General features: G+C 39.9%; 2 protein-coding genes across 3 annotated transcripts; one reads left to right on the forward strand and one right to left on the reverse strand.

Moving 5' to 3' along the window:
• The first annotated feature begins 2,270 nt into the window (after window positions 1–2,270).
• Window positions 2,271–10,211, forward strand: LOC118821678. The gene is made up of 6 exons (XM_036590398.1): window positions 2,271–2,371; window positions 2,699–2,758; window positions 5,630–6,115; window positions 6,226–6,261; window positions 6,372–6,446; window positions 7,567–10,211. Exons 1-6 carry the CDS (start codon window positions 2,361–2,363, stop codon window positions 8,567–8,569), a joined length of 1,671 nt encoding a protein of 556 aa, XP_036446291.1. The 5' UTR covers window positions 2,271–2,360; the 3' UTR covers window positions 8,570–10,211.
• Window positions 10,212–13,531: 3,320 nt separating this feature from the next.
• LOC118821854 lies at window positions 13,532–22,647 on the reverse strand. Of its 2 annotated transcripts, none has more exons than XM_036590602.1 (7): window positions 22,533–22,647; window positions 22,170–22,347; window positions 20,247–20,348; window positions 16,100–16,594; window positions 14,839–14,874; window positions 14,656–14,733; window positions 13,532–14,553 (listed from the first exon to the last, which is right to left on the reverse strand). In XM_036590602.1, exons 2-7 carry the CDS (start codon window positions 22,184–22,186, stop codon window positions 13,755–13,757), a joined length of 1,527 nt encoding a protein of 508 aa, XP_036446495.1. In that variant the 5' UTR covers window positions 22,187–22,347; window positions 22,533–22,647; the 3' UTR covers window positions 13,532–13,754. The 2 variants fall into 2 exon arrangements, with proteins under 2 accessions (XP_036446495.1, XP_036446496.1); XM_036590603.1 differs by having other exon boundaries at window positions 22,170–22,395.
• Between the last annotated feature and the right edge of the window lie 1,479 nt (window positions 22,648–24,126).

Raw genomic sequence — 24,126 nt, forward strand, 5'->3', positions numbered from 1 at the left:
AAAACCTTTTGAGAATGGTTCTATGTAACACCAAAAAGGTTCTGTTTAGACCCTTAACGTATACAACACGTTCTCCATTTCACCATGCAAGGAGCCATTCAAGCGTGCCAGTGGTTCTATACAGAACTCATAGTTCTATATTTTTGGTTCTGTATAGCTCCAAAAAGCTATTGTTATGAATGTACTGTAACAGTAGCAAAGCTCTTTTTGGTGCCATGTAGAACTGTTTTCAAAAAGGTTCTATATAGAACCATATGCAACACATTCTCCATCAATCTGAAGAGCCATTTCGTCATGCAGAGCATGCACTGTAAAGAACTCAAAGTTTTACATTTTTGGTTCTAAATTTTTAGTTCTAATTTAAATGTGCAAATGGTTCATTTTGGTTCCAACTTTTTGGTTCTATGTAGCACCAACAAGGGTTCTGCTGTTGTTACAAGGAAATCCTGACAACATCACTTTTGAGTTCACTAGGGTTCTGCTAGTGTTTTCTTGTCCCAAGAACCCTTTTCGGTGCTATATAGAAGCATCTTCAAAAAACTTAGATCCATGTACAACACATTCTCCATCACTCTGGAGAACCCTTTCACCATGCAGAGAACCATTAAAGCTTGGAATGGTTGTATACAGAACTTGTGGTTCTAAATAGAGTTATTCCCTTTACTAAGGAACCCTTGAAGAACCATATTTTTGTGTGTATAGTGGGTACATGTAAACAGTCTAACTGCACAGCTAATGCTATAAACACATACCATGGCCTTGGTTTTAGCCTTAAATCCAGTGCAGGTTTGTTGTCATGGCTGTAATGTGTTGTCTTCTTCAGCAGGCGTCTAAAGCTGCTCAGGGTGGCTCGCTGCTTCAGACCAGACACCTACAATTCGACTGGTCCTCCAGTTACAGAATGACAGCTACAGAATGACACAGTAAACTGTAAACTGAATGACACAGTAAACTGGGCTAAACATCTAAACCATGAAGTTAATCGTGGACATAGTGTGGATGGTGTGGGGAATCGGGGCCTACGTCTACGACTACTTCCACACCAGTGCCATGGAGGAGCGCATACACACTCTGGAGAGCGTCCTCACCGTCCACCAGTTTGTCATCATGTTCCTCTCAGCAAGCCTCATTGTGCTGATCTCATACATCGTCTTCAAGAAACACTGACCACCGCCGGACCCCATTTAGTTGACTTTACTCATAGATGTGGTCCTTATTCTCAGCTGGGTGTCGTTCTCCATGTTGGCGTCTTTGACTGCACAAGTGAGTTTTGCACTGTACTGCTGTCCAGTCAGTGTTAAGTAGCTGAGGACAATCAGTGTGGACAATCGTTTGGTGTCATTGTTCAAACCTCGAGAACAGAAATGGTGGTGGCTTCTTAAACTCTTCAGCATTAATACTGTTTAACAAAGAATAACAATTAAAACAAAGGAAAATAAACATAAAACTATAAAATAAACGGTTCCCAACACTACTGATGGGTTGCCAATTAACCACCAGGTGATTTTTCTTTACCAGTCTGTTGTTGCCCCTTCACAGTTTTGTTTTAAACATGTTGCTGGCATCAAATTTGAAATAGGCATATATTTTTCAAAAATCAATAATGTTTCTTAATTTCAACATTCAATATGTCGTCTTTGTACTATTCTGAGTCAGTAGTTTAGTGCTAAAACTCTTCATAGTAATGAACTGTTCATCATAAAAAAAACGGGGGCAGTCGTGGGCTGGAGGTTAGGGAACCAGCCTTGTGACCGGAAGGTCGCCGGTTTGATCCCCTCAGCTGATAGTACGTGGCTGAAGTGCCCTTGAGCAAGGCACCTAACCCCCAGCTGCTCCCCGGGCGCTGTGGATAGGGCTGCCCACCGCTCTGGGCAAGTGTGCTCACTGCCCCCTAGTGTGTGTGTGTGTTCACTAGTGTGTATGTGGTGTTTCACTGCACGGATGGGTTAAATGCGGAGGTCTAATTCCGATGTGTTCAGATACAGTTGGCTAAAAGGTTCATTTCATTCATTCATTCAGAAGTACATCACTGAACTGTACAGACTTAGATCACTGTTCACATCACAGCTTTAAACTGGTGGAAAAAGTATTGTTTACAGTGTACATAACTACATTTAAACAGTAAAGCACACAAGTATGGACATAAATTATAATTAATACATCTCAGAAACTCAGCTAAAAAACAAGAGATCAAAGGTTAAGCTGCATGTCAGTAGGCATAGCTGAAGGCCTGACAGACAAATATTAATAGAAAGGAAAGTGAAACTGACATTGTTCTATGAAACAAGACTGGGAGGACAGTCACTCTTCAGTGTGATAAAGGAAAATCCAGAGGAGTGTACCCAAACTGACTGGACAAAATGGCAAAACAGTAAGTGCACAGGCTTTTTCTTCAAAGTAGATTTTAAATAATCCATACATCAATAGTTTAATCATAATTGGAATATTACATAATTACATATATGAGTATTCCTTTAGAAGTTTATATATTCCATGCCATGAAAATGCATAGAAAGTAAAAGCCCTGTTTTATGTGGTAATACACTGTTCTTCATGACCAATATGGACATGGTCACTGTTTTGCTAAATGTATTGTGGGCATTAGTTTGTTATAATAACAAACAAACAAACAAACAAACAAACAAACAAGTTGAACCTTACTATTGCAGCTCAATGTAACTAATGGTGTTCTGTTCAGTTTTGTAAAGCTCTTCAGTTGTTTCAATCCCAGAGAAAATCGAGTGGTTACCAGAGCCAGGTGAGTAGCTCAAGAAGGCCTGCTTTCTCAAACTACAATGTGTGTAACTCCAACATGGCTGCCAGAACCATGGGGGTGAGGGGGCATTTGACCCAATGCTTTTCAAAAGACCCCTTTTGACAGGCTCCCTACACCCTGTATGAGTTATGAAACCATGGCTATAAACATGCATATAGTGCACTATACCTTCACTTGGGGTCTGTGCACATATGGTTGACTCCCAAATGGCTCTTTGTTAGACATAACTCAGTGTACTATGTAGGGAGTAGGGAGCTTGTTGGTTTGTATGGGGTATTTCTGCGTTTTGTTGAGGTTGCCAGTCTTATGATTCGTTGCACAGCAGTGTTAGCCTGCACATAGCAGCGTTTGTATTTCTACTCTCTAATGGCTCCAACATTCAGCTTGCTTATAAAGAAAACCAGCTCAGAGTTCCTAATCCTTACATGACACTAACCACAGACTGATGTGTGACTTCAGAGGTCTATGGCTGTGAACAAGCTCAGTCAAAATCTCGATCTCAGCTGGGGTTATCCATCAGAGTGTGCTTTCTGAGCCGAACCCAGTGAAAACAAAACACAAACACTCTTTAACAGTGTACAGGATTATTGGGACAGCATGATGTAGGCTGTATGTAGTGCTGAAAGTCAGTTTCAGTTAATCATTCACTAAGCTGCAGTAAATCATGTTTTGTCCACCACTGTAGAAATGATGGAATCACATGATGCTCATAAACCTGTAAAAGTGAAAATGCCTGTTGCCCCTTACATTGTCTGTGAATTTCATGATGAAGGGACCAAAAGAAACAGCCCAAAACAACTTGGAAAAAAGTCTGGTTTTATTCCGACAGCAGTGATATATATAAACACACACAAGCAACAACAAATTATATCATTATAATATTTTTTTTAGTATAATACTAATCAATGTAATTCCAAATATGTGCTTTTTATGACATACTTATGGCATTTTCCCTTTTTGGCAGCTTTCAGCTAATATTCAGGCATCAGTACTTACTGAAAATAAAGAGTCTGGACTTTTATCCTGTTACACCCCCCACAATAGATGTTTATCTGCTGTTCATGCTTTTAACCACCAGGTGTCATTAATGTGCTCTCACTTTAAAAGATAAAAGTGTCATGAACCCTTTTCCAATACAATTTAAAGGAAAGATTTGCTGCTTTATTTGTCATTGCTAACCAAAACAAAGAGGCGATCCAAAGACAAGATAATCTAAGAGGACCAGAATTAGAACAACTGCCAGGAAATGCCTGACGCAACTTTACAGAGAGGACAGGTTTTATATAGACAGACTAATGAGCCATGAGATTCAGGTGTGCCAGTCAGCTGGTCAGCACTGAGGTGAGAGCGACCTCTGTGGGCGAGGAGGGGAATCCTCAGCCAAGGATGGGACAACCCAGTTTTAATCAACTGCAGCTCATAAAGAAGAATGAGTCTAGTGTTATATTAGAAGCTGGCATTAATGTCTAATTACTATGCAGTTATAAAGGAAAATTGAACTTAATCTTAAGTAAAGAAAAAGAGTTACATTCACTATATAGCATTGTTTACAAAACTACATGACACCTACATAAGTCAATCATGACAACGGACATAAAGCTACATAAACATTTACAACGGTTTATTCCAGCAGGCGTCGTCTGTTTTGATTGATGTTTTGAGAAAATACTTAACACTTGACACTTAAGGGTGAAACGATATAGCATGTTATAACAACGGACTTTGTAGCATAGTGGACAGTTGTATGCAAATGTTTGAATGGCCTGGTCAAATGAAATGTTTTTTTGATTTTCTAAGTGATAAATAAGTTCACACATCCTCCACGGAGAACACAATTAAATGTGGAACAGTTCTGCAATTTTTAGAGCACAATTTTTATTTAGTTTAATGTGTTGGTAAAAAAATATATATAAAATATATAATGTAATATATGTGCCATAACTTTTTTTGCACAGTCAACATTTTATGTTTTTTTAAAGCTAAATACAGCAAAATGAGTGTTTTCTTTAGATGATATGTTAACTTTATTTCATTAAATCAACAAAACATGGAATTTGACCATGGGCACCCAAACATTTGGATACGGCTGTGTGTAAATGAGCTCTGTTCTGAGCAGCTGGGTCTGAAACACTCCTTATAACAGGGGGCGGCAACATGCGGCACCTTTAGTGCCCTCTTGCGGCTCCACAGCAGAATTAGATTTGTAGGTGAAAGTAAAATAATCCTCCTTTACAGTAAAATAAAGCTCTGCTGATCGTTCAACACAGTTTAACAATAAATGGTCTTAAACTCTGGAGTTAATGTAGAACTGCTAATTCACCCTTTAACCCTGAAGATCAGCGCAGACTGCTGGTCACTATAGGGACTCAACAGTCTTGCCTAGGTAATAGTTAATGGAAAGGCAAAGAGAATGATTTAAGACGAGATTTCAGAGATGAGTGGACTTATTTGTGTTTATAATCACTCCAGTTGGTTTCCTGATCCGTTTGATCTGCAACGAGAAACTGACAAACACTAAAAAGTAACGAGGCTGAAGTTGCTTCTCGGTCGCCTCCTTCTTGTTCGAATTGTCCCGTTCCACCTTAAATGGTGCAGCAGTTACATTCTGAGTGGGCTTCAAAATGGGCTGTTTTTGCTATTTAGTTTTCATATATGGATCGATAGATCGGAGGGTTAATGCAACAGTTTAAAACTTTAAAAGTACACCAAATCTTTTACTTTTAAAAAGGCTTTGTGTGAAATGGGCCATTTAAGTATCCATCACTCAATAGAAATATATTGTAATATTTCAAGGTGGTCAGTTTATATGGCTGCTTTAGGAATGCCCCTCATTTACCCCCTTTGTTTGCACAGAGAGGAGCAACTGCGAAAGTACATCTTAGAGACCCTCAGCTACATCAAAACAGCCAAGAACTTCTGTGACACAGAACAACAATGGACCACTCAGAGGAAGACAGAGCTAAAGAAGATGAGAGACATCAAAAGCCGTGCAGACAAAGTCTCAGGCACTTCCAGAAAGCAGGAGCTGGAGAAGGAGCTGGGGGCAGTTCTAAGAGACACTCTGGAGGGGCTGCAGAACCTTCAGCCCTTCCTGGACGCAGTGGAGAGGCTAGCAGTCACCTCACTGTTCGTGTTCACAGATGAGATCTTCCTGCCGAGGGGGGTGAGTGCTGAGGCTGTACGATCGGTGATCTCAGCAGCCAGAACCGTATCTCCGCTCCTCATCCACTTCAAGAGAGATGACGGAGCTTTCTTCTTGCCCAAGCTGGGCAACATGGACGTCCTGGCTTTCCAGCTGGACAAATATGTCCGCATCACACAAGAGCTCTGCGACAGAATGTAATTAATACAGTTAAAATATACACAGTTAATATGTTCCACAATACTCTTCTGAGTATTGTGATTATTCTAGTCAGTTTAGATAACTATTCATGTTTTCTTCTCTACAGATCCAAGAGCACATTGGACATTATGGGCATACAGGAGTGAGTGGCATCAATAAAAGTGTAACTCACGTTGATTTGTATTCTCTGTTTTGTTTTAAAAGAATATTCTAATATGTTTGCTTTCTGATTTATCACATGTGGAAAAACAGCAACTATTCACTGACGTTTAGTTTCAAAATCAATGGGGCCACAAACAACATGATTGACCACCTGAGCAAAATCAGGTAAGCGCATTTAATGTCTTTATAAGTTTGACCAATTTTGATATTTCAAAGAGGCCCCCCACCCCCCACCCCCAGGGTCCACTTATAGCCTTGTGTTTTTTTATGTACCAAAAAACAATCATAATTTCATATTCCTGTATTGTGTCTCACTCAAAAAACAGTTCAGGCTGAACCACCCATACACTATGTGGCCAAAAGTATTTGGACGCCCCTCCTAATTTCTGAGTTAAGGTGTTTCAGCCACACCCACTGCTGACAGATGTATAAAATTAAGCACATAGCCTTGCAGTTCCCCTAAACAAACACTGGCAGTAGAATGAGTCGTACTGAAGACCTCAGTGACTTCAAATGCTATTATTGTGAAATAGGTCGTCAAGTGCTGGAGCTTGTAGTTCCAAACTGCCTCTGAAAGCAACATCAACACAATAACTGTGCATTAGGAACTTCAAGAAATGGATTTCTATGGCTGAGCAGCAGCAGACAAGCCTAAGATGCAATGCCAAGTGTTGGCTGGAGTGGTGTAAAATGCGCTGCCATTGGAGCAGTGGAAATCTAAGTTAGTCAGGAGAACGCTGCCTACCGGAATACATAGTGCCAACCCTAAAGTTTGGTGGAGGAGGGATAATGATCAGCGGCTGGCCATGTAGTATATCATACAAAGACATTTTAGACAGTCACATGCTTCCAACTTTGGAAGTTTGGGGAAGACCCTTTCCTGTTCCAGCATGACTGTCCCTGTGAGCTCTGTGAAGACATTGTTTAGAGACTGTTATATCTGCAAAGAGAAAACCAGCTCCATATTAATGCACATGGTTTTGGAATGGGATGTTCAACAAGCTCATGTAGGTGTGATGGTCAGGTGTCCACATAGTTTTGGCCATGTAGTGTAACTTCAGCGTGAGTGGGTGGGGCTAAACGGCTGTAGGCTGAATAGGCAGATGTATTACTAGTTTCCATATGTGGACTGTATGGATTGGGGAGTGAATGGTACATTTTTATTTTTAGTGTGAGGTATAGTGAAGATAAGTCAATTGTCCATAATATGAGGCCTTTAAGGATCTGTGAAGTATTGGCCCTGTTGGAGAATTAGCTTTTTTAAAAGTAACCTCTTTTCTTTCAGAATGGACGAGTCGTTCAGGATGTCATTCTTATTTAAAGGGAAAGCTCAGCACTTCATTGAGACCTACAGAGGATGTCGCTCTAGGATGTTCCAGTTCCTGTCAGATCTAGAGGAGACTGCAGTCCAGCTGGATAAAATGAAGAAGGGCTCCAGCATCTCCACTGTGGCGGGCAGTTCAGTTGGTGCTGTAGGAGGTGTCTTGTCTATTGTAGGCCTGGCTCTCGCCCCCGTTACTGCAGGAGTGTCCCTGGCCCTCACAGCTACGGGGGTTGGGATGGGGGTCACCAGTGGAGTCACTAGCTTAGTCACAGGCATCACTGAAATGGCAGTCAACAAACATCATGGGGAGAATGCCAAAAGCATTTTCCAGAGATTTATGAAGGACGTGCAGAAAGTCCAAGATTGTCTAGAACAGGTATGTACTCAGTGTCCTTTACCAAACCTTGATGAGGGTGATACCGCACTTGGTGCTGGAAAAGTGATAGCCAGTGTTGGAACCGCAGGTAAAGGTACTGATGCCCTCCTTGATGGAGCTTCGGCTATGAAAGCTCTCAGAAGTGAGGAAGTGGTTAGAAGTGCGGTCAGCATGGGCCTTCAGGAAGCTAAAGCAGCTCGGAACATCCCCAACCTTGCTGCAGACCTGCCTGACATCGGGCAGCTGGCTAAGGGCACTCCTCTGGCGATGACAAAAGCAGCCAGGGCCGGGTTTATCACTCTAAACGCCTTATTCGTTGGTCTAGATGTTCTGTTCATCTGCAAAGAAAGTGTGAGTCTGGCCAAAGGGACGAAAAGCAAAATGTCTCAGCTCATCTGCTGTAGATCAGCTCTGTGGCGCTCAGAGATAGAGGCATGGGATGAGATCCATGACTCTCTATGCAAAGGGAGTGAAATATTCCAGGACAACCTTGAGATTCTACAGCAATCTTTTAACATTAGTAGAGAGATTAGATCAAAAATGCAAAAGAAGCTGAAGTGTATTAGAAGGACCACAGAATATTTGTAAATATCATTTTAACTGATCCACTGCCAGCTCTACACTCTTTAAAAAGATGGTTATTTGATAGTTCTTTGGTAAAGACAATGGTTCTATGTAGAACTGTGAACACTTAAAGAACGATTTTCATACTTTCTTTGCATGGTGAAATCATTCTTTAGATTGATCGAGAATGTGCTGCATATGGTTCTATATAGAACCTTTTTAAAGCATTAGAAAGTATAGCATCAAAATGGTTTTTCTATTGTTACAAGCTTGACATTGTACCAACACAAGAGCCCTTTTTGGTACTATACAGTGGGTGTTGGTTCTATATAGAACCACAGTCTTTATAAAAGAACCATCCTTGTAAAGAGTGTACATAATAAACAACAAGTCCAGCAAGTTAGGACCCTGTTTTTTCATGCTGTCCAACTTTTTGTAGCAACTTTTGGGTTGTTTTTATAGCATTATGTTGTCTAAGATGCTGTGCTATGGCCATGTATCTGTACAAGGTGCTACACTACCCAGAGTGACTGACTTCCTGAGATACATATGTGCAGCATATGTAATACAGAATAACATAAAATATAGCATTGGTGATATAAAAGTGAGATGTTATGAGGTCACTTGACAGATTATGCTTGTAAAATACAAACCACATAATTTTTATTTGGAACACTTGTAACATGGCTAGCTAAGTCAGCATGCTTTAGTTTAAGTAGCTATTCAATTTGGGCTACATGCTCCAGTGTCGCTTGATATTCCTCATCTTAGCAATCAGATGAGGAATTAATCGTATAATATCAATATCATAACACATGACAATAAGCATTAAGTGTGCTGTAAATGAGCATAACATGATGGAATATGGTAAGAAATCAAAAGATACAAACTGGTGCAATTTCTCTCTGAGTAGACTACCTTCCCATTAGCTTAGTCAGGCTTTTATGACATAATTTTTAATGCAAGCTTTTTCAGAAATCAGTGAGACAGAGAGGAGTAAAATCTACTTTCTTATAAAAGTTGTATAGTTGTAACTGGAGTCAAATCAACAGTCAAATGTGTTGCTCCAATATGTGTATGAACCCCTCAGCATTAATGATGCCTCCACAGATGCACAACTTACTCATAAATACTCCCCACACAGTGACAGATACTGACTTTTGAACTTTATGCTGGTAACAATCTGGAGGGTCCTTTTCCTGTTTGGCATCCATTATTTCCAAAATTTCAAAGGTGGGCTCATCAGACCATAAGACAGTCCATTTCAGATTAGCTTAAGTCCAGAGAATTCGGTGGTGTTTCTGGATGGTTTTTTAAATATATGGCTTCTGATTTGTGTAGTAGAGTCTTAACTTGTATTTGTAGATGCAGTGATGAACTGTGTTTACTGACAATGGTTTTCCAAAGTATTCTCGAGCCAATGTGTTTATGTTCTTTACAGAAGTATGTCATTTTTTAATGTAGTGCCATTCTTTGCAATTGCATGCAGCTTTTTTGCAAATCTTGAAACTTCAGTGCTTGAAAACAAATCAGCCTTTCATGAATGCTCCTCTTATACCCAATCATGGAAGCATCTACTGATACAAGTGTTTTTGATCATTCCACAAACTTCCCAGTCTTACATTGCCCCTGTTCCAGACTTTTTTGCAATGTGCTGCAGGCATCAAATTTGGAATTTATTTACAAATAAGAATATTAGGTAAAATATAAAATATTTCTTTCTATTTTCTAAAATCTAAAATATTTCTTTTCTTTTATTTTATTGATTAAATACTTGTAAAAGAACTTTACAAATCATTTCACTATGTGAAACTGCTTAATTTCATATGTTATTGCACAATTTTGAGTCTTTACTGTCATTATAAACTGTGAACAACATTAAAAATCTAGAAAACCTTCTCTGTGTGGGCTTCTAAATGTTTGACTCTAATGCCCTCTTATGAGGGAGAGGAGAACATCATGCTTCACTTCCACATAAGCAAAGCTATGAGGCCAAAAGCACACTCAGTAACTGGGTTCCAGAAAACGTTCAAAGTGTTTTTCCAGATTTAAGAGCACTGCCACTTCTCAGGCTTTTGGGCTGCCCATATTTCACACAGGTTACGCTGGCTGTGGGAATGCATTTGACTTCAGACACAATGTTCGGTTCCAAGCTTGTAGCACACATCCTTACACTGCAACAAAACATTTCAATTAAAATTGTTTCTAACAAACTGTGTTTGATATGTTTGAGATGAAGTTTCAATGAAATGTAAATTAAAGCCTAATTGTGTGCTGCGTATCCTTGACCAGGACACAAAACAAGAACACACGTTCCAAACTCGACTCCTACATGTCCACTTGCACTTTTTTATTTACACTCTTAGAAAAAAGACACTTAACTATCATTGGGGCAGTTCCCCTCTTGTCACTGGGGTGGTACCCTCAAGGGTAAGTCTCCAGTACCTTAAGTTAGGCAACATAATAAGAACTTTTTTAAGGTGCATAATTAGACCTTAAAACTGTTGTTGTAACTGTAGTGTTGAGTGGTGAGCCCCTCCTCCTCCCACCCTGTTCTTCAGTGGTCAGGACCCCCATGGACCCTTATAGAGCAGGTACTATTTGGGTGGTGGATCATTCTCAGCACTGCAGTAACGCTGACGTGGTGGTGGTGTGTTAGTGTGTGTTGTGCTGGTCTGAGTGGATCAGACACAGCATTGCAGGAGTTTTTAAACACCTCAGTGTCACTGCTGGACTGAGAATAGTCCACCAACCATAAATATCCAGCCAACAGCGTCCTGTGACCACTGATGAAGGACTAGAAGATGACCAACACAAACTATGCTGACACACATGAGCTGCTGTCTCTGACTTTTCATATACAAAGTGGATCAACAAGGTAATAGAGTGGACAGTGAGTGGACACAGTGTTTAAAAACTCCAGCAGCACTGCTGTGTCTGATCCACTTGTACCAGCACAACACACACTAAGACACTCAGTGTTACTGCAGTGCTGAGAATGATCCACCACCCAAATAGTACCTGCTCCATGATGGTCCATGGGGGTCCTGACCACTGAAGAACTGGGTGGGATGAGGAGGGGCTCACCACTCTGTGAAAGACTGCGAGGGCATATATTGCATCAGTTCAAGAATAACGTTTCACAAAATAAAAACCTGTTAATTAACAGTAAAAGCATGTTTTCTCAATCATGGTAAAAATCTGTAAAATTACAGTCATTAAATTTTTAGTAAAACTGCTTTTTTACTGTAATTCAGTCCAGTTTTATTAGTTCAACTAGTTGTTCTGAAATGCAGTGTTTTATCATAATAACTGTAATGATCATTAAAATGAACACAATGTCTGTGAAATAAAGGGGGTAAAATACAGTATATGTATGGTTTATTTACATACACTTAACCAACTAAAATAACTTTGATAGTGGAAATACTTTATTTTTTACAGTGTACAGCTCAGCCTGGACTTTAACTTAGTACTAAATCATCACAAGTGACATTTTCAAAGTTTTTCAAAATTGCTAAATAATTCAAAATTCAGAACCACAAGGGAACCTTTTTAAACGTAATGTTGATGATGGTAAAATCTGAAGAAAAACATCTTTGAGGACTATTTTGTCTCACAACATCCAATTTTTTCTGGAAAGTGTGGCAAGTTCAACAACAGCACACTACACTAAGCAGATAAGAGCTGCTGTCACTGCCTATTCTTAAAAATCGTATGAAGTCTATGAACCCGACTACTCCATCTTGGGACTCATAGAAGGAAATGAACTCTAAATTTTAACCCCTAAACTCTGGGTTTGGAACAGGTGCATGTTGTGACATGTAAGCACATATTTTGTTTTGTTTGTTTTTTTGTTTTTTTTGTGTGTGTGTGTGTGTGTGTGTGTGTGTGTGTGTGTGTGTTTGTGTGTCTCTCTCTCTTGGTCTCTTCCTTCACAGAGGTACCTGCAAACAGTCATGTGAGGAGAACCAATCAGAGGCCTGGCTGGTGCAGTTGGGGGTGGATCCTATGTTTTAAAAGAGGCCTTCAAGATGGCTGCAGAGAGCGAGGACTGATCATGTGTGCTGTGATTTAGTTAGTGTTTTTAATCTCTTGTGTTGGGAGTGCTTTGTTTTAGGTGTTTTACCAGTGCTTCTTTTAACCTAGTTTGCAGACTTGTCTTTTGTGTTAGGGGAAGTTGGTGTTTTACCTGCAACCTTGCAACTTTGTTTTACAAGAGATTGTTTGTATGGAAAGAGGGAGCAGAGACATGCATATACAGCCCTGTTAAGATTTCTAAAATATATAAAATTAGATATGAAGGATTTAAGAGGTCACTGACCCCCTTTATTAAAAACAACTCTTATAAGAAGAAAGTGAATGAAAAAATCAGTACATAATAAAAAAAAAGTACATAATAAAAAACACGCATAAAATCTAAATAAAACAAAGGAATACAGAAAAATGAAAAAAGGGATAAAAATTGTCAGCAAGGGTTTAAATTCTAATACCAACAGCTTCCAAAGGGCAAAAATAGATATAGAGAACTTCAAAATGTTTACAGCTTTACAGCTCAATTACATCCCTTGTCAGATACATCTACACTAAGAAAACAAACAGAGCAAAATCCCCCAAAACAGCAAAGACCTGCCAAGCAAGGCAAGATCTCTCATTAGGGAAAGCAACAAGGCAGCTAGTGCTTCAGTTACAACTCAAAGCTTCATATCCAAATAATCAATGTTCACCTTAAATCTTTCTCTTTGCCTTTTCTTTAGCTACTAGCTAGGTGTCTGCATTGCTATGGGCCAGAAGTCTATGCACCAACCTTCAGGGTTAAAGGGTGAATTAACTCCAGCGTTTAAGACCATTTATTGTTAAACTGTGTTGAACGATCAGCAGAGCTTCATTTTACTGTAAAGGAGGATTATTTTATTTTTACCTACAAATCTAATTCTGCTGTGGAGCCGCAAGAGGGCAGTAAAAGAGTCGCATCTTGCCGACCCCTAGCCTAGTGTTAGCCTAGTAGCTCCAACTCTAGATTAAAGAAGCAAAATTTGAACAGCAAACATGCATTTTTGCATTTGGGGGTAAGTGGAAAATCATGTACATTTGATTTTTTGCCAATATATTCCTTCAAGATTCTACTGAACCAATTGTTCCTGCATTTAAATCACCCTTTACTCTGGTAACACTTTACTGGCTATGCTGGAAAAGTGAAACAATTACTCTACTCTGTCTCTACTATGACCATTCTCTCCCGGAACACCTGTTTTCCCTTAAACAGACAATCATGAATCCTTTTCCATGCCTCGATCTCTGAGCGCCACAGATCTGTGTTGGAGCGGATGAGCTGAGCTGCTTTGCTTTTCTTCCTTGTGATTATACTCCAACTTTCTTTGCAGAGGAAAAAAACATCTGTAAGAAGAGATACAGCATTTCCTCCGATAAACATCCATGTGTTTAGTTTGAAAAAGTCCACCTGTTTCAGAACGGCAGCTCCATCAATGAAGGCATCAAAATATTTGGATATCGCCCTGAAATAACTCATCACTTTCATAACTCCAAGTTGCATATTACCCTCATCCAGCTGTGGTGCAGCGTGATGATGACTAGCTGCCAGCTTCAGACAATCTACAGTGTTCTGCCTGTGCTTCGTGAAGTCATTGATGTTGTTGTTGGCTTTTTTCACATAATATTTATTGATTGTGAAATCTATGGCACCGGTGGCCAAGTAAAAAGCTCCACTCATGAGCCCCAGCAAACCCCCCATCCGTGTGATGGTCAGGGGCATAACTGCAAGGGAAATAGCCAGGCCTGTGAAGGATGAGATGATGGACAAGATACCCCCTAAAATGCCCAAAAAACTACCTATTATAGTCAAGACACTGTACTCGTCCTTCATCCTATCCAGCCCAACTGCATTGTTCTCTAGACTTGACAGAAGCTGGGACATTTCAGAGTCATTGTACATCTTGGCGAACTCCTGACCATCAACTAAGAATGCCAGCCGGGATGACTCGTCCATTCTGAAAGAAAGCAATTAAAGTTATAGACCACAACTGATTAGGATAGAATGTAAAATCAAAACTATCCAACAGGACCAATCCTTGTTGATGAGGTGCTCTTACCTGATTCTGCTCAGCTGGCTCAAATCAGGCACATTTTCCATGGACAGGCTTGTACTCAAACTGAGCTGTGAGGGGTCTCTGTGTTTACACATGTAAAAAAATCAGAAAGCTCAGCTCACACTTTGAAATATTCTACTGGAGGAAAAAAGAATCTTTGTATTGATTTGTGTTGATGATACTTACTCCTGAACGCCTGTAACCTGTGATTTGTCCCTGGATCTGTACGAGAGAAAACAGAAAAGAACAGAAAAATGCATTTCCTGAAGAAAATGCAGAGTCACTGTGCAGCTCAAGCAATTCCCCAAGATAACTAGAGAGTTTATTGGTGGTTGCTATGGTATGGTTAGGGAACCAGCCTTGCGACCGGAAGGTCGCCGGTTCCATCCCCTGAGCTGACAGTATGTGACTGAGGTGCTCTTGAGCAAGGCGCCTAACCCCCAACTGCTCCCCGGGTGCTGTGGATAGGGCTGCCCACCACTCCAGTGTGTGTGTCTTTATTAGTGTGTATGTGGTGCTTCACTGCATGGATGGGTTAGATTGCAGAGGTGAAATTTCCCCATTGTGGGACTAATAAGGGTCACTTAATAATAATAATAATAATAATAATAATAATAATAATATAGTATCTTAGGTGGTTGCTAGGGTGTTGTTAAGTGATTGCTAGTATGTTGCTAGGTGATTGCTATGGTGTCCCAGGTGTTTGCTTTGACATCGCTAAGTGGCTGCTATGCGGTTGCTAGGGTTCTCCTAGATGGTTGCTGTAGTATTTTAGGTGGTTGCTAGGGTGTTGTTAAGTGATTGCTAGAATTTTGCTAGGTGGTTGCTATGGTTTGCCTGGTGTTTACAGTATTGCTAAGTGGTTACTAGGGTGCTCCTAGATGGTTGCTATAGTATCTTAGGTGCTTGATAAGGTGTTATTAAGTGATTGCGAGAATGTTGCTAGGTGGTTGCGATGGTGTGCCAGGTGTTTGTAGAATTGCTAGGTTATTGCTATGGTATCCCAGGTGGCTACTAGGGCAGATATTCCTGGAGGTGGTTGGTGGGTTGTTGCTTGGTGGTTGCTATGGTGTTTCAGGTTGTTGCTAGGGTGTTGCTAGAAGGTTGTTACAGTATCCCAGGAGGTTGCTAGGGTGTTGCTAGTGTACTTCTATCATGGTCACTTAAGGGGAGTGTACAAACTATTGGCTGTAATGGTACATCTGATCAAAAAGCGGCATAGAAGTCCAACATTCCCGACCAGACTGAACCTTCCAGAGTTAGTTTGGTGTTGATATACCGAATTAGTCTGGCATAACAATAAGAAGAAGAAGACTAAGAGTAAATAACTGATAACAATAATCTGTCATTACTTATCTAAATTTTAAACATTATCTCTTATTTTACTACTTTATTCTTACTTTGCAGATTATAATAACTGTGTGATTTAACTTAATAAATCACTCACTTCATTTCCTTGCACAGCCATTTTGTGATGCAGATGTATTTGTTCAACTGATGGACCAGAAGTTCCACGTTTTCAAGTTTAGGCGAGAAGAAAGCTCCATCATCTCTCTTGAAGTGGATGAGGAGTGGGGATGCAATTTTGGCTGAGACCACCGATCGTACAAACTTGGCGTTCTTCCCCCTTAGTGGGAAGCTCTTGTCCATGAATACAAATGGTGAGGTGACTGCTAGCCTTTCCACTGCGTCCAGGAAGGGTTGAAGTTCCTTCAGCCCCATCCGAGTGTTCGTCAGAGCTTCCCTCAGCTCTTTCTTCAGTTTCTTCATTTTGAAACCAATGAACAGTTCATCTGCGCTACTTTTGATGTCTCTCATCTTCTTTATCTCCGACTCCATCTGACTCGTCCAATCTTGTTCTCTTTTACAAAAGTCCTCCACTGTTTCGATGTAGGTGAAGGTTTCAGAGATGTACTCTTCTGCTTGTGCCTGAGGTTGCTGTCTACATCAAAAAAAGGGGTCAGTGAGAGAGGTGAGAGGTTAGAAAGCCTTGGGATGTTATTATCCCACATCAGTGCCTGCAATAAACTTTAATGTAACTTCTAAAAACTTTTAAAGAATCTATAAGGTCTAACCACGCTGGTCAAGTTATACGTTTTGTTGATTTTTAAGTGAAAATACATCGATCAGGCATAACATTCTGACCACGTCCTTGTTTCTACACTCATTGTCCATTTTATCAGCTCCACTTACTGTATAGGTGCACTTTGTAGTTCTACAGTTACAGACTGTAGTCCATCTGTTTCTCTGATACTTTGTTAGCCCCCTTTTACCCTGTTCTTCAGTGGTCAGGACCCCCATGGACCCTCACAGAGCAGGTACTATTTGGGTGGTGGATCATTCTCAGCACTGCAGTAACACTGACGTGATGGTGGTGTGTTAGTGTGTGTTGCGCTGGTGAGAGTGGATCAGACACAGCAGTGCTGCTGGAGTTTTTAAACACTGTGTCCACTCACTGTCCACTCTATTAGACACTCCTACCTTGTCAGTCCACCTTGTAGATGTAAAGTCAGAGACGATAGCTCATCTGCTGCTGCACAGTTTGTGTTGGTCATCCTCTAGTCCTTCATTAGTGGTCACAGGACGCTGCCCAGAGGACGCTGTTGGTTGGATATTTTTGGTTGGTGGACTATTCTCAGTCCAGCAATGACACTGAGGTGTTTAAAAACTCTGATCCACTCAGACCAGCACAACACACACTAACACACCAGCACCACGTCAGTGTTACTGCGGTGCTGAGAGTGATCCCCCACCCATATAGTACCTGCTCTGTGAGGGTTCATGGGGGTCCTGACCACTGAAGAACAGGGTAAAAGGGGGCTAACAAAGTATCAGAGAAACAGATGGACTACAGTCTGTAACTGTAGAACTACAAAGTGCACCTATATAGTAAGTGGAGCTGATAAAATGGACAGTGAGCGTAGAAACAAGGAATCAATCAGTCATAATGTTATGTAAGTTAATCCTCCACAGAGGAAATATGTGATTTTTAACTTGAATTTCGTTTTTTTATGCAAATATATTTTTATTTCAAATACAATTTATCCCAAAAATCACACATGTTTACTGCTGAGCTAAATCACTTTTCCTTTTATCAGGATGGAAGATGCCAATTGACCCCCCTCCTTTTTTTAGAGTATGGGTGTGCAGTTGTACTTGCCCAAGCATGGTTGTATCAGACTGAACAGCTAGCCTAGTCCCCATATCAACTTTTTTGGAACGTGTCGCAGGCATTAATGTCAGAATTAGCATATATTTACAAAAAACAATGAAGTTCATAAAACACTAAATATATTGTCTTTGTACTGCTTTTGTTTACAAATATGTCAAAGTAGATTTATTACCACTGTTGCACTGACGCCTATTTCAACATGACAACACAAAGAAATATTCTGGATTCATGTTACAGCAGCCCAGCTGTGCAATCAGAGAGCTTTGTGTAGCTGTTTCTGTAGTGATGATATCAATAAGATGAGTGAGCCAAATGTTTTCAATGGCCTTTCACTGCATAACATATTACATGCATAGGAAGTTAGGTAAAGGTACAGGAAGTTAGGTAAAAGTACATGAGGCGTAGAACAGTAGAGCAGATGCAGAAGTGCTGGCTGTGGAGTTTTCACAAGCAGAAGTCGTGGGTGTGCTGTGCTTTGCACAAGTGTCAGCCTTGGTGTTTCCTGCTCATTATGAACGCTGTGTATGGACAGGGTCTACATTATAAACAATGAAAAGTCAACCTACATTTTTAAGGCAAACTTACTTCACAACTTTCCTGAGTTAACTCAACTTGAGGGTCCGATGAACTATTGTCCCCTCAAGTAACATTAAAAAGCTTTATTTTCCTCACTGTTTTTAAATAAACCAGTTGTTTGATTTAGCATATAAACATCGCTAAAGGTTCAAAACATGGAGTCCATGCTGCTTACATATGGAAATCAAGATAACAAAAAGCAGCCCCTTTTTTTAAGGTCACAGAAACCAACCCATTTACATCTGCCTAATCAGTCTACAGCCGTTTAGCTCCGCCTACTCACACTGAGGTTATAAGGAGTGTTTCAGATCGACAGAACTGAGCTCATTTACATATATCTTAAACATATATCAACATATATCATATGTGTCAAAGTCACAGCAGGATTCATTCTAAGAGACAAAGACAGATTTGAAAATGGTCACATAAAATGAATTTTGATACATAAATCCATACCAACATTATAAGTGGACACTGGGAAGATGTAATCGCAGTATGTGTATTCATAGTGTTGCCATTCTTTTCTGTGAAACTGATTTACTTTGTACTTTACTTTGATGTACGGGACTTTACTTTGTTAACTGTGGTTTAATTGCGATTGGGTTTATTTATTTATTTTTTTAATTTGTTATTTTAACATGAGCAGGTAACATGGCGATGTAACTAGATCTATGGCAATTCATTTCTCCTGTACTACTAGTCAGCTCTTCTTTCTTTTGCTCATATCCCTCTGTTGTTGCCATGTGGCAACAATTACTTTGAGGTTTACAAAAATGTAATATTATAAAATCCATGTTTTACTGTTTCATTGTTTTACTGCTTATATTGATTATACCACATGACCAGGAAGTCCTGTTTGAAATCCCTTTTTCCATGGGCACTTGACAATGAGAAGGTCATGACCTGAGGGCTCCCAAAGATGACTGATTGTTCAATATTCAGCCAAGATTCCTTCAAGAAAAAAACTGAAAAACTATCTGGGGTAAGTTAATTTGTTAATTTTCATCATCAAAACAAGTTTAGATACAATAGGTTTTTGGTTAAATGCTGAAATGAAGTTGTTGTCATATGGCAACTACATGCAAAAATGGAAGTGTTCTGTGTGCATTCGCCCTATTGGAATATAATTTACTTATTTTTCATTTATACATTGTAACTTCAGACAGTTTCTAACTGTAAGGTGTTTTCTAGATTATAAATAGCACCTCTTGAAAATCTTTACAAAATTTTAAATTTTGTAAAATTAAACAAAAGGAATTGCGTTATCTCACCCACATTATATGTTCAGTTTCTTCATAGATAAGATAATATATTGTATGTATTATGTATAATATACTGCCTTACAGATAGAAAATACATAGTGATACATAGTCCAGATGGTACGGTAACTGGAACTGTAGGCATTTTGAGGCATTTTGTGTTATTTTTGGCTGTATTAGTCAGAATGGTGCCCCGTGTCTCTTTACATGCGTATATAATTATCTAATTATAATGCTATTATTACCATACAGTCCAAATGATATTTTCTTTGGTCTTGCTTTTTAATTAAAATGTTGTTTTAAAATAAAAAATAGAATTTGCAGTACTTTCCACCATTGCACATGGTTGCCATATGGCAACAATTTACAAACTGCCCCCCTTAAAAATGCATTTCTTCAAATCTTTACAGTATTTAAGCAAAAATTTTAAATAATAAAACACATTAAAACATATTCGTCGTGATTAAGTAGTAGTTCATGCAATAGAGGGATATCAGCTCCAAGTGAGAGACTTCCGTGTGCATATTTAATGAGTGTATTTGCTGGGACGAGCCTACAGAAGAGGTCCAAAAAGAGTTTGCACTCACTGGGAAGCCGGGTGTGTAGAAGAGTCATTTTGCAGTGTGCTGGATGATTCCTCAGACTGCTGAGCCTGCTGTTCCAGCATATGAACTTGCCATTTGACTGACCTGAGGAAGCATACAGAACAACAATGGTGAACGAGTTGGATGCTGCAAGAACCGCAGTGATAGAATGTGGAACTCATCAATGATTTGATAAGGAGTAGTGAAAAGAAAAAGAAGTCCTATATACACCGATGAGGCATAACATTCTGACCACCTCCTTGTTTCTGCACTCATTGTCCATTTTATCAGCTCCACTTACTATATAGGTGCACTTTGTAGTTCTACAGTTACAGACTGTAGTCCATCTGTTTCTCTGCATACTTTGTTAGCCCCCCTTTTACCCTGTTCTTCAGTGGTCAGGACCCCCATGGACCCTCACAGAGCAGGTACTATTTGGGTGGTGGATCATTCTCAGCACTGCAGTAACACTGATGTGGTGGTGGTGTGTTAGTGTGTGTTGTGCTGGTCTGAGTGGATCAGACACAGCAGTGCTGCTGGAGTTTTTAAAGTGTCCACTCACTGTCCACTCTATTAGACATTCCTACCTTGTCAGTCCACCTTGTAGATGTAAAGTCAGAGACGATAGCTCATCTGCTGCTGCACAGTTTGTGTTAGTCCTTCATCAGTGGTCACAGGACGCTGCCCACAGGACGCTGTTGGCTGGATATTTTTGGTTGGTGGACTATTCTCAGTCCAGCAGTGACACTGAGGTGTTTAAAAACTCCAGCAGCACTGCTGTGTCTGATCCACTCAGACCAGCGCAACACACCACCACCACATCAGTGTTACTGCAGTGCTGAGAATGATCCACCACCCAAATAGTACCTGCTCTGTGAGGGTCCATGGGAGGTCCTGACCACTGAAGGTGACTACTGGTGGTCATAATGTTATGCCTGGTCAGTGTATGCCTTCAGTTTGCTCTCTCAGTGGGTCTAAAACATCAATACTCAGCTTTTTAAGGCCGAACACCAACTAACCACTCTGTCATGAGATGCAGGGTTTAACAGAGGCAGTGAAATAATGGAGACCAAACAGAAAATGAAAGTTCAGTGATGAAGAGAGAGAGCGCTGTTAATAAAGGACGTTCTTTCCCATCAAAACATTCAAGAGGGGTGTTACTTCACTCCAACCAAGACAACAGCGTTTGTGAAACAGTAACATGGACTGCATGTGCGTACTGCAGCTGCGTCACAGCGTATTTTGCATATTCTCACATACTTCTATCTGGTCCTAAGAGTTTAAACTGCGTTATTCTAATGGTAAACATTCTTTCAGGATGTGTTTAAGGCATATGACATCTGCCATGACATGTTTATCCCTTGTGTGGTGTTCAGGTCTGTGAACCCATTTTCAATGTTCACCAAAAGAAAAAAGGATGTGACTTATTATTATTTCATGCTCAGTTTTTTGTCCTTTGCTCATTTTCTGTGAAGAACATATAAAATAACCCATTTTCAGTGTCTTCACTCTGTTCACCCCCCACACATTTATACTACACATGTGGTGTTGGGTGAACCAGCTGGGAATAAAAGTGTGGAGGTGCTGTGTCCTTCACTCTGTTCTCCTCCTACATGGCCTGCTGTTAGTGTGTGTGTGTGTGTGTCTGTGTGTGTGAGGGTGGACAACATGGACAGGCTGCTGACCGGCTACAGCTGCTAAAGGAGAACCCTACACTGGACACTTGTGATATTTTAAACATCTGGTATTTTTACATAAATTGTTATGGCTGTATTGATTTAAAGATACCAATAATGCGGTGGGTCCACCAGACCACTGAGTAACAAACACATTAACACCACACAAGGGTTATGGCGTCATGATGTAAATGTTATGCAACAGGATTCAAGCTAAGTGTTACTAGAACATGTAGCTCAATCTACCAACCTGGTACTGGCATCCATTTGTATCAAAGCTGCTGGATAACCTGGCAAGTTCTTCTTGGTTTAATTCTTCACCACGTCTTAATCTTGAGATGCAGACTTCTCTCTGGAGTAGAACAGAAGTTTCCTTTCTCCTTCTCATAACAGATTTTCACAAAGTCTTACAGCATGTGCTGCATTCACTGCATTTTAGAAAACAAAGGTAAAGGATTTCCTCCTTAAGTTTTCACCTTCAATAGAGTAAGCACAGCAATACACAGTGTTAAAGTGAGTTAAAGCACAGTCACTGGTCCAGCGTGGCTAACTGAACTGTCTGCAGTATCCAGCCCACATAAAGACAGACCGAGTTGTTAAATAAATGTATTACCTTTTGCTTTTCTTTTCTGTTAAACTCTGTTTCTCCACCATCAAAATCAATTCATACACACAATAATATTCCTGCCACTTAGCGTTGCAGACGACAGATGATCGCACTTGAAACAGAGAAACCACACAGGAAACCGTCTGTGATGATAAACAACTAGAAGAGAGTCGTACAGCACGGTGAGGAGAGTGTATCTCACACAGCAGACTTTCTTTAGTCAATCTAGATGACTTAATCCAAACATTATGGTGGCTCAGCTGAAATCTCCCTTACGTCTTCTTATACTGGAGAAGACTGACTTTTGACATGAAGCAATAATTGGCTGAAAGATCAGATATACATAAATTTACCCCTAAACCCAAATATAGTCGATCAGTCAGGACAAAGTTTGCTTCTTTAGTTTTGCACTGAAGCTACGAGGCTAATATACCTAACCAAGAAGAACGTCTTGGTCTTGGTCTTCTTATGTGGGCTGGATACTGCAGACAGTTCAATTAGCCACGCTGGACTAGTAAGTGTGCAATCTGTCTTAACCTGAGCGGGTGCAGTGCCTGGGGGGGGGGGTGCAAGGAAAATCATACCCCCATTAGCACCCCCTGAAAAATGTTCCATTTGACTCTATTAAACCTATTTGTCGTTTAAAAAGCTTTCCAATATCTTGGTTAAAGAACTCTCAGGATTAGTGTAAGATCGTGTTGTATCAGTGCTGTGCTACCTGTGTTATCCACCTGGAAGTAAGGTCTTTGCTGTTGTGATGTAACGCTGATTTGTCCTGTGGTCAACGCTCAAAGTTATGAAATAACACTAATTTTAGCAGCATCGTATAAAGAAATTAGTTTATTATTCAAATTATTTAGTTACATGTTACATAATAAACACACCTTACACAATCAATACTAAAGCACGTAGACAAAAAAACAACAGCTACAGTATTAGAGAACAGAATGGAAAAGAACCCATCTACAGACTAAAATCACAAGGAAACCAAACAGCAATACATCATCCATAAAGCAGGAAAGCAGGTACAGCAGTATTAGCATTAACTGAGATTTGAAGGCTGACATGGCGAGGCAGGGTGTGATTCTGGAGCTGGTTTACATAAGAGACAGTGTTCAACAGAGTACATTACTTTAGGATTTCTTACCAATGTAGCAGTTTTCATTCATGAATCATAAGAATAAATGGCAAAAAGCGAAATAAATCAATAAATACATCAATTTAAAAACAGTGAGAAGTGCTGACAGGAACGTGGTTAGCTAGCATTAGTTTACAACATGTTAACTGTCATGACTATTCCACATTTAAGATTAAAGCTTCCTCCATATTTCTGTTATATCTCTAAAAAATGTATCTAAGCGGTATGATATGAAAGAAATGAAAATGGCCAGATTTTAAAAAAAGCTTTTAGCTAATTTGAACAAAGTGGTTAGCTATGTATTCTTTGCTAAGTTAGCAATTAGCTAGTAAAAAGTTACCTGTTTAAATAGTACATATATCTAAATAGTACATTATGGCTGAACAGTTTGAATGACTTTTTAAAATCGTTTGCAATCTTTTTAATACACTGCAGCCACTTTTTCATTTGTGACCTAATCAT

The sequence above is a fragment of the Colossoma macropomum genome, unplaced genomic scaffold (assembly GCF_904425465.1).
Source record: "Colossoma macropomum unplaced genomic scaffold, Colossoma_macropomum, whole genome shotgun sequence".
NCBI classification, from domain to species: Eukaryota; Metazoa; Chordata; class Actinopteri; order Characiformes; family Serrasalmidae; genus Colossoma; species Colossoma macropomum.